The 13830-nt window shown below is 41.2% G+C and overlaps 2 protein-coding genes across 7 annotated transcripts in view; one reads left to right on the plus strand and one right to left on the minus strand.

The window, feature by feature from the left end:
* The window catches only part of CCDC149 (coiled-coil domain containing 149), a 55300-nt gene extending 47363 nt beyond the window's left edge, over positions 1–7937 (plus strand). For 5 of the 6 annotated variants that reach the window (XM_026071093.1, XM_026071094.1, XM_026071089.1 and 2 more), the window contains 2 exons: positions 3667–4281; positions 4894–7937. In XM_026071093.1, the coding sequence (XP_025926878.1) occupies positions 3667–4280 (614 nt within the window). In that variant the 3' untranslated portion in view covers position 4281; positions 4894–7937. The remainder of the gene's footprint in view (positions 1–3666; positions 4282–4893) is intronic. The other variant, XM_026071091.1, reaches the window with a different exon arrangement.
* A 909-nt stretch (positions 7938–8846) lies between these two features.
* On the minus strand, positions 8847–9566 carry SOD3 (superoxide dismutase 3). The gene has a single exon (XM_026071126.1). It carries the CDS (start codon positions 9564–9566, stop codon positions 8847–8849), a length of 720 nt encoding a protein of 239 aa, XP_025926911.1.
* Positions 9567–13830: the final 4264 nt, after the last annotated feature.

The following is a 13830-nucleotide window of genomic DNA, read 5'->3' on the forward strand; positions in this document are numbered from 1 at the left end:
ACTTCCTTCTTCTGGTTGAGTTTKGCCAGGAGCTCCTTGCTCATCCATGCAGGTCTCCTGCCTCCTTTGCTTGACTTCTTGCTCATAGGGATGCACYGCYCTTGAGCCTGGAGGAGGTGATGTTTGAATATTAACCAGCTCTCTTGGACCACCCTTCCTTCTAGGGCCCTAACCCATGGGATTCCTCCAAGTAGGTCCCTGAAGAGGCCAAAGTTTGCTCTCCTGAAGTCCAGGGTTGCGATCCTACTTAGTGCCCTCCCTCCTCCTCGCAGGATCCTGAACTCCACCATGTCATGGTCACTGCAGCCAAGGCTGCCCCTGACCTTCACATCTTCAACCAGTCCTTCTTTGTTTGTTAGTACAAGGTCCCAGCAGCACACCTCTCCTTGTTGGCTCCTCCACCACCTGTGTCAAGAAGTCCTCTCGCCAGAGGCGGTTTCCGCCACTGAGGAATAGGCTGGAGTTTACAGACCGTTCCAAGTTATTCACTTTTAATTCTCTCTCATCTGATTTAAAAAAAAGAAATCAGATGATTCTGTCTTTGTTGAGCTTGTTGCATGCTACCAGTGCTGATAAAACTCTGCATGCACCATTCCCTCAAGATACTGTAAACCTAGAGGGAAGAAAACCTGGAGCAGAGAGGAAAGGAAGTCTGTAGAACAAGGACTCTGAGATCAGGACTCCACATGACTGGAAGGCTAGAAGAGATGAGGATTGAAAGAAATGAAGGAAGTCTGGGTGAGATGGGACCTGGGTCTGGCTGTGCAGCAAAGTCACAGCACAGGAGTGAGGAATTGAAGTTCTGACACTGAAAGTGGTGTCGTAATAAAGACTGAAAGAAGGGTGAGAAACAGGCAGTGTATATAGGGCCTGGATGAACAAAGGGAAATAGGGAAGATGTAGACAGGGGAAGAGAGAAGACTGGAAGAGAAACACCTAGAGAGAGGAAAAGGCAGGCAAGGACTAGGCTTGTGGCAATGGTCAGAAGAATCAGTGCCCCATAAGTCACACTCTTCCCCTCTCCCCCATCCCTGACTGTAACAGAACCAAGATGAAAGGCAGAGACAGACATCCTGCGATAAAACTGGAGTGGGTTAAGAAATTACTCTTCTGTCTGCACAAACAGCTTGTTTTTTTTGTTTGCATTTGGCGCAAAATACCTGATAACCTGCAGTGAGAACTCAGACAACCTTAAAATCCACCTCTGTAACAGTTTAAGTAAACTGGGCCAACTTTTCAATGACGCAGATGAAAACATGCATAGACCATTCTACTAGTCGTAACTTCTTAGCAGTAGATGGAGCAACCGTAACTTCCTAAAATGTTCCAGATCATTTTGCTAGAGGATGTTGGTTTGGGCCCTCCATCTTCCCTGCACAGCCTGGAGTGGAATTGATGTGTTTTCAGCTGTGGGACATCTCCTTGTGCTTGGAGTCACACAGTTCTTCTGCAGTCAACAGCTTCATGGGAATGATACACTGGTTTTCACTGTTTATTTGTGTAGAGTCACGCAACTGTTGCTGAGTTTTAGGAGCTTGGTGCATATTGCAATTTTTGATCTATACAGTGCGCCTCCAAAACCTCAGGGAATTTGGCAATCAGTAAGAACATAAGGATGTGTTCGTCTGCCTTCATCTACCAAGCAAGTATGCCCTGCGTTAAAAAGTACTCCAGAAATAAAAGCAAAACCACCTTTATTGCTCTATTAGTTGAGTGATCAGATCAATGACAGCAGATAATAAGCAGAATACAAACAGTTTTTAAACTGCGATTCTTATATATCTTTAAACACTAGGCCTGATGTCATGGTAGTGAACTATGATCATTTAAATAGTACGGTGCAGCTGATACTTGGTACATATTTGGCCCAGGAAGCCTTTGCAGGAACATACATTCTTTATCAGAACCTTCTATAATATATCAAATGTTGCTCTAGCCATATCTGCAGGTAATGAGAGGTTTTTTTCCAGCTTGTTTGACCTAATCTAACTGCTTACCCTGTTCTCGTCAAGGCCTGTTTTAGTCTGTATTTGTTATCATTGTTGCAGTTAAGCTGGGTGATATACGTCTGTAGAATATAGCATGCAGCCTCCTTGTGAAAATGCATAATGTTGTAGTGTGGTCGTATGAATTAAAGACTGCTTTTTCCATAGGATCTCCCTTTATCCATTGCATAGGATGGATAGTGTTGTGTGATGGATGGTACTTGAACATCACAGCTGTTAGTGAGCAGCTATTCAGTTTTCTTTTTCTCTTCATTGTTGACCGCGTTGTTTGTGCCTTGTTGGCTCTGCACTATTTCAAGCGTTCTCTGAAGACAAAAGTAGTTTTTATATGAGCTTTTCTTTGGTGTTCAAGTGCTTTGCAATAATTTATCTTCACAAAATTGCAGCAAGGTGATGGGATGGTGTTATCCCACTATAGAGACAGGAACCTGAGGCACACGAAGAACAGTGTAGAGTCCCTACTAATTTTGAGTGCCAATTTGAGATACATAAGTTTTGGTTATTTTTAGGACATTTTGAATATTCGTGTTCAAATACATAATGTGAGCCTGACAGTACTGCAAAACAAGCTCCCAGGTTTCCAGTTGAGCGCTCAGATAATGAGGATTAGATCCAGTGGGTAATCACCTTTGAAAGTTAATTTATCCCTGCTTTGCCACACACTTAAATTCCAGCTCTTCAGAGCAGCATTCCAGGCTTCCTTAATCGTAGTAAAACTGTCTGTTCCCTGCATTCAATCCCTTGCCTCATTCACTCAGCAGCTCCCAAATTATAAATGAGGCGGTCTGATAGAGACAGTAGATGCCTTTATTGTACAGCTCTGATCCCTCCCTGCCACAAGTCTGTTTTGTGCATTGAATGAGGCAGGATTCCTGTGGGAGAAATATAGTAAATGCTCATACAGTAGACAGTAATGCATGTGCAGTAAAGGAGTTATTTTAAGCTGTCTATACAGCCATACTTCTTTCATTTCCTAATTTTTCTTACTTGACTTTGAAAGCTTTTTTTCAGTGAGGCTTTTTGTCCTTAATTGATATAAGGACGGATTCTTTCTCTTTTACAAAGCTGTTTGTTTACACGTTGCTGTTTTCTGTATTCTGACACTCTTTATCCAGTGTTTGGCTTTTGGTGTAATGGTGTACTTAAAGTTCTTCCACTGCTGCTTTTTTATGCTGTTACCCAAATTAGGAACACCTTTTATGTTAGGAAGAACGTTGCAGGACCAATAACAAAGCTTCATTATTGGATGAAAGCTTGTGAACAGAAAAATGGAGCTTGTGTTAACCCCTGAAAGCAGTAGTGATTTGGGGATTAATGTTAAACTCTGCCAAAAGATTCTGCAGCCAAGTGCCTTGCTTAGCGTTGTTGGTCATCCCTTGAAAACATTTGCCCAAGTGTGGTGTTCTATACTGTGGTTTGGGCTATGCCTCTTTTAGAGCTGTCAGTTAGGGAAAGAGAGGATCCAAAACAGCCTGATCCAGTTAATGCTGATTGCTTGTAATCTCCGAAATGGGCCTAGGATGGGATAAAGAGTCACTCTAGATAATCCCTTACCAAGGTAGAAATCTCTGTGGTCTAACCCTGTTGTGATGGTCTTCAGGTCAGATATATAAATATATGAGACTGACTAGACTATATTGCTGTTCCGCTTCTCTTTCAGCAGAGCAGAAGGTAGAACATGATGAAACTTGTGCCCTTGCAAGAGAGCTAATGGCTTCAGAGGAAACTGATAAGGATTCTGTCAATTCCCCAACAAACTTAAATAACAGTAACCAAAATAAACGTTTTAATCCTTCATTACCTCAGTTACCTTCTGAGGAAGAACAAATAAGCAAGCTTGGAAGTCAAATAATTAAATTGTCGGAAGAACAGGCCGTCACAGAACTGGAAGGGAAAAGAACAGAAAATTCAGTGGGGGGGCCGAACACAGTAGTTGGACCAGAGCTTAATGGTTCATCTGAGGGAGAGGTCCCTTTATCCAGCCCTGACCAATCCGAGCCCACAGATCCCTCCAACTCAGAGAATGAACAGACAGCTGAAACTGAGGTCCTGAAAGACAGTGATGAAACCTCAGAGAGCGATTGTGAAATTATAAATGAAAGAGGGAATCAAAATAGCAGCACTGTGGATATTGAGGACCCTGGAAGGCATGGAGGTCACAGTGTTACAACTGCACATGCAAATAACAGCTTTGAGGAGCTCCCTGAATCTGAAGGCAAGAAACCATCTGATCCTACTGAAAACTGTGAATATTTGGATAACAGTTTGGCTTGAGGTATGAAGTCCAAGCCCTTGATCTTCTCCCTGTCATCCTCTTGCGCTGCAAGCTATGCTGCTGTGAATGTGGATAGTTACTGGGGTAGTGTGTCATAGAGCTGATTTTTACATCAATCTGTTAAGATTTGTCTAATAATGGTGTTTTCATGTTAGTTTTGGCCATAGTCTACCAAAAATATAGATTACCTAAGGGAAGGAACTTGAAGCTGGTGAGGTTTGATCATGTTGTTTGTAATGTTTTGAAGTTTCTAGATAGGTTTACATAATTTACAATAATGTGGCAAAAAGACCGGTGATGATAATGTATCATGTCATGTCATCACCAGGCTTCTGTCTTAGGGCTACTGTATTTTGATGGCTAGAAGTGTCTTCCAAGGAAAGAAAATTTGAAATGATAAACTGAGAAGAGTCTTAAGGTTGCAGGCTTTTTTTTGTTTCTGCATTCTGTTTCTCTGCATAGTGACTCTAAGTACATACTTGCAATAAAATCACTTATTCCTTTATAGGATGCAAAATACCTCCTGAAAACTATCCCTGCATGTATGTAGTTTCCTCATTTCCAAACTTAATATATTCTCAATTGTCTGAAACTTTTCCTTCCCTCTCTCAGCTCATCTCAGGAAAATACAGGGAGTTACTTCGCCAGACACTGAGAACCCAATTTAATGGAGCTCTGAAGGAAACCTCATCAGAGAAGCCAAAAGTCTTTCCGTGAGATGAAGTGATGCTGTTCCAAAGCAAGGAGAACAGCAAGATGAGGACCAGTGATGCCCTGTCCACCTGCTTGGCTCTATTAATGCCACTTACGGGATTGCATTCCTCAACCTCTGGGCGTTGGAACAGCCCTTGGGCTGCCTGACAGGCAGTGGATTCCAGCCTGCTCCACTTCATTTCTGCCCTTGTTTTTAAAGGAATCTGTGTCTTTTTATTTTCTTCTGGTTTGGAATTAAGGATAATTCTTCCTTTCCTCCACATTTCACCAGTCTTGGGTACAGTAGAAGGCTTATTTCATTTGTTGTGGCTTTCTTATAGTTCTTCTCTTGTTGATGTTTAGTCATAAGAAAATATTCCAATAATAATCGGGGAAGGAGGGGGCTTCTGTGCCAGTCCCCAGCTCCCTACTGGTGCTGGAGCTATGCCACTCTGCTCCCAGGAAGGCAGCAACAAGGGAATACTTAACGTTGTAGTTAGCAGCTGTTGGAGAAGGGGAGGCGCATCCTCCCCTGTTTGTAGCATAAGGAATAGTCTTTGCAGCTGTGGAGCTTCTATGGGCCAGCAGCCGTCAAGGCAATTTTTCTGCTGGCGTGGGACCTAATTGTCTGTAAATGTGCATTTCTCACTCCTAGAACTTGAAACCAATCAGAGAGAATTAAACCAAATTTAATAAAATACTACTAATAAAGAGGAAAATCCCTCCCAGACTGAGTCCTCTTTTGACAAATAACTGCCAGCTGCAAATTTTTACAGCCCACTTGTCAAGCTACTGAATAAACAGAGTTTATATTAGCAATACTGACAAACTCTTCTGTCTGTGGAAGCTGAGCTAGCAGGTGCTGCTGTAATCAAGGTGTCAAAGTCCATGAACAGTTTGTATTCAGCAGAAGAAAGGCTGTATGTAAATGATTACATACAAATATAAGGAATTATGGTGGGAAGGTGAAAAATGTGGCTTGTCTCTGTTTTCATGCATTTTCCCTACCAGGTGCATTCATGTAACCCTTTCAGTGTCTGTCTGCAGGCAATAAGGTGATACTGCCATGCTCTTCAAAAATGTTTCCTTTCTCTTTAAAGGTACTTTGACATTGCAGCATTTTGCTGGTATCAGGCAGCAGCCCTTAGGAACAGAAAACAACTATATATTTAAGTGTGTTAGGGACATGAGGCAGTAAAAAGTTTTCTTTCAGTATCATGATCACAGTTTAAGTTCCTCATCACCTGAAAACCAAGAGTTTAAGTATTTGAAAGATTGTTATGCTGTTCCCATTAATTGTAGCTGACTGCATTATTGACTCATTTATATGACAATACTGACAAGTCAGAAGAAAAATAGCTGCAGACCCTGACATCTCTGGGAGAGTTCTGAATCTCTGGCAGGATTTTTTTACTTTAATGCTAGAATGTTACATGAAGTGTCATTTTATTCAAGATGTATTCTTTTCCATCCTTCATAGACTAATCCTGTGCAGAGCTAAACATCAGTGCAGGCAGAACGGAGGCAGGCTTCTAACAAAGAGGTCATAGCTGAACTGAAATGTTCTGGGTGGTTTATGGCCATTGTTTTCCTGTCCTGTGTCTTTCCTGCCCCACAATAGTGTGCGTTGACATTTGCTCCTGGTCTCTTTAATTGTCAGTTAATGCTTTAAATTAACAAAGTGCTGGTGCAAAAATTAGAGCAGGCGGAAGCAGTAGTTTTTTAGTGCCTAAATCGTTGGTTCTTTTTAATATGGTTTTTCTATGAGAAGAACGCAGAATGACGTATGACCATCAGTTAGGTCATCTTGGTAACTATCATCGCACCATTCTCTCCTCTTAAATGCCATTCTTGTATCTTTGCAAACATTTAGTGCCAGCTTAGATATCTAGACCTCTGGAAACCTCATTTTTTAGTGCTATGTTGTTGGTGCAGTACTGTTCTGTCCTTTGTGGCCAAGTGAAAGTCTGTTCCTAGCTACGTTTTTAGCCTTTGCCTGGGAACACAAGATTTCAATACCAGGACACTTGTAAAAGTAAGACATCTTTGCTGCACTACGTAATAACTAATTAAGTATTATTGTCAGTATTCTACCTGGATATTGCTTTAATTGACACTGTTGTGCTATTAGAACGGTGATCTTTTTTTCAGTAAATTCATTCCTATTTTGTTGAGGAGAAAATTAACACTTTTGTTTTGTCTTGAGACTTGCATTGTCTTTTTCTAGGACTTTAAAAATGCAGAGATCACATCCAGCCACAAGCCCTTTTGGTGTTAGGCTCTGAGGAAGCAAACTGGGAAGGGGAATGTTGTGGCAGGGGTACGGAGAAGACTGACATATTTCACAAATTGATTTTAGGGAAGTTGTCTCACTTAAAAGTGAATTCATGCATTATCTGTGAGAAGGATTTGAAAGTACTGTGTTGTGGTTATTTGAACAACAACATTGAGTGAATTTGTAAAATAAATGTGTGAAAGTGACAGATTAAGAAGCATCTTTTAGAATAATGCTTCCTTTCTAAGTGAGACTATTTTTAAGCATATGGCAATTTGTATAATATAGGCGGTGGAATTTCTTTAATTCATATGAGCTCAGGAATGCATTTTAGAATCTTAACTGAGATTAAGTTGAAAGTCTATTACATTTTTGAAAGATAAGATTTTGTTTGCCAGCTTCTGTTTTATAGGTGTTTTTTTTTTAATGCAGTTTTATTTATTTGCAAACCTTTCTTTTGTTGCTGCTTGGATTAAATATGTAACGTGGTTCAACAATATTAATATATTTTGTCATCTTTAATATTAAAGACAGACATTTCCCGATATGCTTGTTTTATCTGCTTGTTTTCTTATTTTCTCAGTATCAGATGAATGTTAGTCATGAATTAGTGTTTCAGCATTTTCAATGAGCTGTGTTAAATTGTGAAAACGCATTAAAAAAGAAAGGTTTTTTGAGTGAGTTTTAAGTCTGTTGAAAATCGACTTATTGTTTCTACTATCACTTTTCTTAGTCTAATTTGCTTCCTAAATTTTTGTTTGAAGAATCACACTCAATGTTTTTTAGCTTTGAAAATACTATTTATCTCTGATCTGTTAACTTTATCATCATTGCTTAAGCAGCATTTAAACTTTTGTATGTAATCTAGTTACTAAACGTCATAAACTAGAGGCATTAGGGAGTTTTTGTTGGGAAGTGGTGGGTGGTAAACCGGAACATTTCTTACAAGTTCGCTTTCAGCAATTGAGGCTGTGACTCAGCTATAGCCATGTGGACAACCTAAACCAGTTAAGAAGCATATACATGTTTGAGAATAAAACCTGCAAATACAAGTAGAATGATATAATGATCTAAAATTTAAAATAGAAATGTCTGTACTTCCCCTGAATTTGAGGGGATGTCCAGGTTGTACAACACACCACCCAAAACTCTTGAAAGCATAGAGATCTTTTTACCTTTCCTATTTGTAGCTAAATACAGCATAGCATCTAATCAGAGGCAGTTTTATATTTATTGATGCCTTTTTCTTTTTGTCTTTGTTACCTCAGCTTACAGTCTCCTAAGGACTCCTTACAATGGACAGTATCTTTACAAAATTTATCAGCCCTATATGTTAGCACTCTTACTTGCATGCATTCAGCTTCCAAACTTCATAAAAGAGAACCCTACATCTTCAAGAAAATACATCACAATGTTGAGTTGATGCTGTTTTTATTGATCTGCTTACAGAAAAGAGACTCTCTACAAAGTGATATACATTTCTTAAAGAAGCAGCAGAATGGAAATGGGAATCCTTCTGCCATATATCTTAGTGGCCAACGGCATAGCTTAAGGTACTTTGTGCTGCCCAGGCAGTAGCTGGTTTGGTGATCTTCAGTTAAGCCTGGTTCTGTGTTCGCTTGTTGAGCCGTCCCTTCTTCTTGTCTGCAACCTCAGACAGTTTCTCTTCCCACAAGTTCTTGTTGCATATCCCAATCACGCAGCAAGCAAGACGCTTGCCAGCATTTCCATTTTCCAAACTGGCCTTGTTGTTGCCTTTGCCCATGTCATCTTCCTGCTCATGGATCACAACAGATCTGCCCAGGATGGAATATGGACCAAACATAGTGGCAGAGAGGTTTGCTTTGTATTTTCTGATTTTGCCTTCTTTAGGAAAAAAGTTGCCAAAATCCCCTGGGTGACGGGGGTGATTCACACTGAAAGGGTTATAGTGTCCTCCTGTAGAATCACAGCCATCACTGAGATCTCCGAGCTTGTGGATGTGTATTGCTCTGCCAGACTGATTGTTGTCTAATGGAAACCCATCCAAGTCAAAAATCGCTTCCAATCTTCCATATGAGTAGTACTGTTTGAACAAAACTTGTCCAGTCACTTGTGGCTTGTCAGCATCTATTTTGGAGCTGGGCAGCATTTCACAGGTGGCATAAATCATCCCATCAGTCTCATTATTAACCATTACTGGATAGAGCAAATTCTGCCAGAGGTCATTCACTTTTTTCTGTATGTCGTGAAATGGCTCTGAATTTGGATCACTCTCTATCACGACACCAGTGGCAGAAAGGGCAAGTCCAGTGACCAGAGAAAGAAGCAAAAGCATCTTGGCAATTCAGAGCCTGCAAAATGTACAAGAAGCTACAAAGAATTAAAGGCTTTTTGCAGCAGTGTGGCTGGAGAGAAAGGCATAAAGCCTGTAGTGGTACTGAGCAAAACAGCTGGAGCAAGGTCCCAGTACACTGCTTCCTTCTAAATCTGTCTACTGTAATGAATCGTAACTAAATCAAGATGCATATGCATTTTTAAACACATACAACCAACAACCATGACTAAAAAAATACTGGTGACCTCATATTTCACACCAGATCTTTGTCTGGAAAAACTACTTCTTCTTCCCTGCAGAAATCAAGTAATCTGAACCGATGTTTAATCTATTTTTGGGTTTGTATTGAGACTTTCCTCCTACCACAAATTCCAGTAAGACAATTTGCCAGGAGGCTTTTTTGGTCCACATACTTAAACATTAGTTCTTACAAATTACAAATAAAAAGCCAAACAGTTGATTACCTTTCAGAGCTGCTCCAGAGCCTTTCACTAGTAGCTCTTTGTCTCTGCTCCTGTAAAATGGGATGTGCTCAGACAAAATCCCAGCACTGTTTGAAGTTGATGCGTATGGGAACTGCTTGTTTGTGTAAAAGTTAGGTAACAGCAGCTCCGGGGAGTGGTCACTGAGAACTGTGGGAGAGGGGAGGGGAAAGGGCTTTCAATATTCTCATTTTAGGCAGGAGAAACAGTTTGTCCTCTCTGTGTTACGCTGTGGAGGAGACTGGCTCTCAGTCCTCACTGACATTCCAAAAAAAAAAGGAAAAAATTATCAAGCTCTTAAATTAATCTTCCTTTTGATGACTTCATGTGTTTATCTAAACCAAGTGGCCTTCAACATGCAGCGAGGAGAAAAGTAGCTTTATTAAGGTACAATCGGACAGTTATTTCACTTAAATACTGGTTGTCATGGAGTTGCTTTGCATTTTTATTTCTTCATTAGGCAGAATTTAAACTGGTGCTTTAGCAACGTAACATGTTTCACATGGACATTTACCAAAGTTTCTGTGATTTTAAACCTGAAAGGCACAATTAAAGCTATGAGACCTTGAGGTACCTTTTAGTGATGCTTCTCTGCAAAGTTTTAGGGCTGCGCTCTGCCACCTGCCTTGCCAAGTTACCTGCTCCATTGAATTAAGTTCCTTTTTTTCCTTCTTTTGAAAGCAGTGATTTTTTTTCCAAGGAGAGAAGTAAGCAGTACTAAAGCAATGCAATGGCGGATTCAGGCACTGCAAGGTTGTTTCCCAGAAGCTGACTGGAGCATGTGTGGTTCATGGGTGTTTTGTCTGCCTTTGAATGGAGAAATGCCCTACTCTTGGGAGCATTGCCCTGCCTACAGCATTTTGCAGTGTTCTACAGGAAATGTGGATTCAGCCATCAGAAGAGCAATTTAACAGGCTGAGATTTCTGTAGAGAGAAAAGAGTAGCTCTCATTACTCAGGAACAATTCTCAACATAAGGAGGTAGCAAAGAAAATCTCTTTCCCCAGCCCATGTCTTCTGCCAGCTGGGTAAGGAGTGTGGCTCTGTCAGCTTCTGGAATGGTAAAATTGTGTGCATTAATCTCGTTGGTGTTTTATTCTAGCTCAGATCCAAGATACTCGGTTATTTTAGAGCTGATTTTTTTCTTCCTCTGTGAGGAAGAACAGAACTAAAGGACAGTCCGCTAGTTGGCTCGCTAGCCAGGGACTTGAAATCCTGGAGTTAAATTCTGCTAGACTTCTTGTGTGATGCTGAACACGTTACTTTAGCCCTGAGCTTCAGTTCCTAATCTCTGAAATAGGACAACTAGTGTTTCTTTTCTTCAGGGTATTTGTGAGTTGTTCAAATCACCGTGCTCAGGGGAACCCTGCAGCGTTCAGTGGAAGCAAGCCTGATTGCGAGCCAGGATTGCCCATCATCCCAAGCCTAACACTACCTCCCTCTGCAGCCTTGTCCAACCGCAGTCTCTGAACTGGGGAAATCCATACTTGCAATATGGTAATAGTATGAAATTGCTCATTCATAAAGCATTTGAAAGAGGTGAAATGCTTCGTAATCAGGTTTTAGAAATACACGCAGTTCAGCTAACAAACAGCCAAATGTAAAGGTGGATGGTTTAAATGTGTAAAATATACGAAGCAAGTGTCCAATGCAGGTGCTGTTTGAAAAATTATTTCTTAGTATCAGAAACCATTTCTATGGGACATGATCTCTGGAATGAAAGAAAGGAGTGGTGTTTTTGGTTTGAGTCACAAAGTAAGGGATTGTAATTGAGTTTAACACCTGTGGGAACAAGAGAGAATTCAGGGAGAAAGATAAGGGGGCACACGGGAAAAACAGTACGTGGCAGCCAAAGCACATCACCCTTCTGCAACATGAGTAACGAACTAGCTGGTGGAGGCCAGACAGTTTGTTCCAGCTGCACGGCGGAGGAGGGAGCGATACGGAGGTATCACGGTCCTCCCCTGACCACAAAGGGTTGCATCCCAAAAAATAATTGCTGCTCACAGACTAACTGTTGACCTATAGTACCCCCAGCCTCATTATCCCTGCTTACCATATTAAAAATCACGCCCTTTGCTGCATAATGATATGTAAATAAGGGGGGCATACCCCCAACAACCGCGCAAATGGCAATCTGGCCAATGAAGTATGTCTGCCGCACTTCCACATCCCACCTTCAGCAACTATAAAACAGAGGATAGCTCACTAAAGTTTTTGGAAGGGAAGAAAATTGAACCGCCAACCTGTTCACTGGAGATTGCTGACGAGTGAGCCTCCTTCTCCCCTCCCCCAAACAGGGACGCCTCTTTGGTAAGACTTGCGCCTCCGACAAACGTCGGACGTTACCCAGGAAAATATATTATTATTGAAAGCGCTTATTTGTTAGTTTGAGCTCATAGAAAGAACATTTGTAGCAGCAAGTGCATTTATCAACGGCAATTCCGAACCTGTTGTATCTGTCGCTTTAATAAAACCTTATTCTTTTTTTTACTTTGCGAAACTGTCTCAGGGAAAGTCCTCAAACAGGGGGGCTCTGGCAGGCAAACGTAAATTATAAAGATAAGGAAGGGCCTTCCTTCCCTCCCTTTCACGCGACAACACCTTTGCAAGGAAATTTCTAAACCAGCAGTCAGTGCTCCAAGAARAGAACGTTAAAAATTTTGGTTGAATTATTAGGCATTTTAAAATAGAAACTAGGGTCAGAATTTCAGGCGTTGTAGATACAGTAATGCTATTGACTTCAGGGGGATTTGTGCTGTTTCACACCAGCTGGGGATCTATCCCCCCAAAAAAAGAACCCAGAAGAGCCCAAGGTACTTGCTGCAAAGCTCGCTCTTGATGTGCTGCACGTGCATTAATTAAGCACAAGTCCAGAAGGGTGTAAAGGAGATGATCAGAGGGACAGGAAGGACTGCAGCAAAGCTCAGTGATGGATTTGTAGTGCTCTGCACTTCAGAGAGTGAAAAGGAAATACTAGCTGCAGGTTTCTGCCAGAAAAGATGTATTTTAAAAAGGAGAGGGACTGATAACTGCAAGAAATGTGATTGCTAGGGTGATTTGGCATTCATTCTGGGTTCTGAAAGGTGGAAGTAGGTAAGTAATAACCAGGGGTATCCTTAAAGCCTATGGTTATCCTGCTGCCTATGTTTTGTTTTTCGTTTTAAAAAGAGGCGCCAAATAATGGGCTAACAACCTTTAAAGTAGATGGCAGTTAATGGGAGGAAAGCCCAGAATGACCTGACCGTGCACTTGTACGTGTGTTGCAATTCCTGTTTGAAAAACAGACCTCTCCCTTCATTGCAGTTCTACAGGATCTGTTGTATACTGAATTTTGTGCAATGCCCCGGAATTTCCTGGGCTATACAAGACAGAGTCATCAAAACAAGCCAGAACTGGTTGTTCATCTGGCTGCAAACTCTACATAAGGGCAGAGTCTGGGCCTGTATCCCTTTGGTGTCCAGGGTCTCACACACACACATGCCCCCTGATCAACATCCTCTGATTTATGCTGGCCAGAGAAACACTAACTTCACACATGAACCTCTGCCTTTTCCTGACGCAGCACTTCTGCATGGCTTTCCAGATTGCTCTAGAGAAACTAGAATTAGCTTTACCCATGGACCTTAGTGGATTTTGTAATAGGCTCTGTTCACAAACTCCCAGTCCATGCTATGACTTTCTGGGCTAGTTGGTTGGTTTGTTTTGCCGTGACATAAAAAGAATGGATATACTGGATATGGATGTCRTCCTATTGTATCACACTGCCATTTGACATAACAT

This window comes from Apteryx rowi, unplaced genomic scaffold, assembly GCF_003343035.1.
Source record: "Apteryx rowi isolate R43461 unplaced genomic scaffold, aptRow1 scaffold_321, whole genome shotgun sequence".
Taxonomy (NCBI): Eukaryota; Metazoa; Chordata; class Aves; order Apterygiformes; family Apterygidae; genus Apteryx; species Apteryx rowi.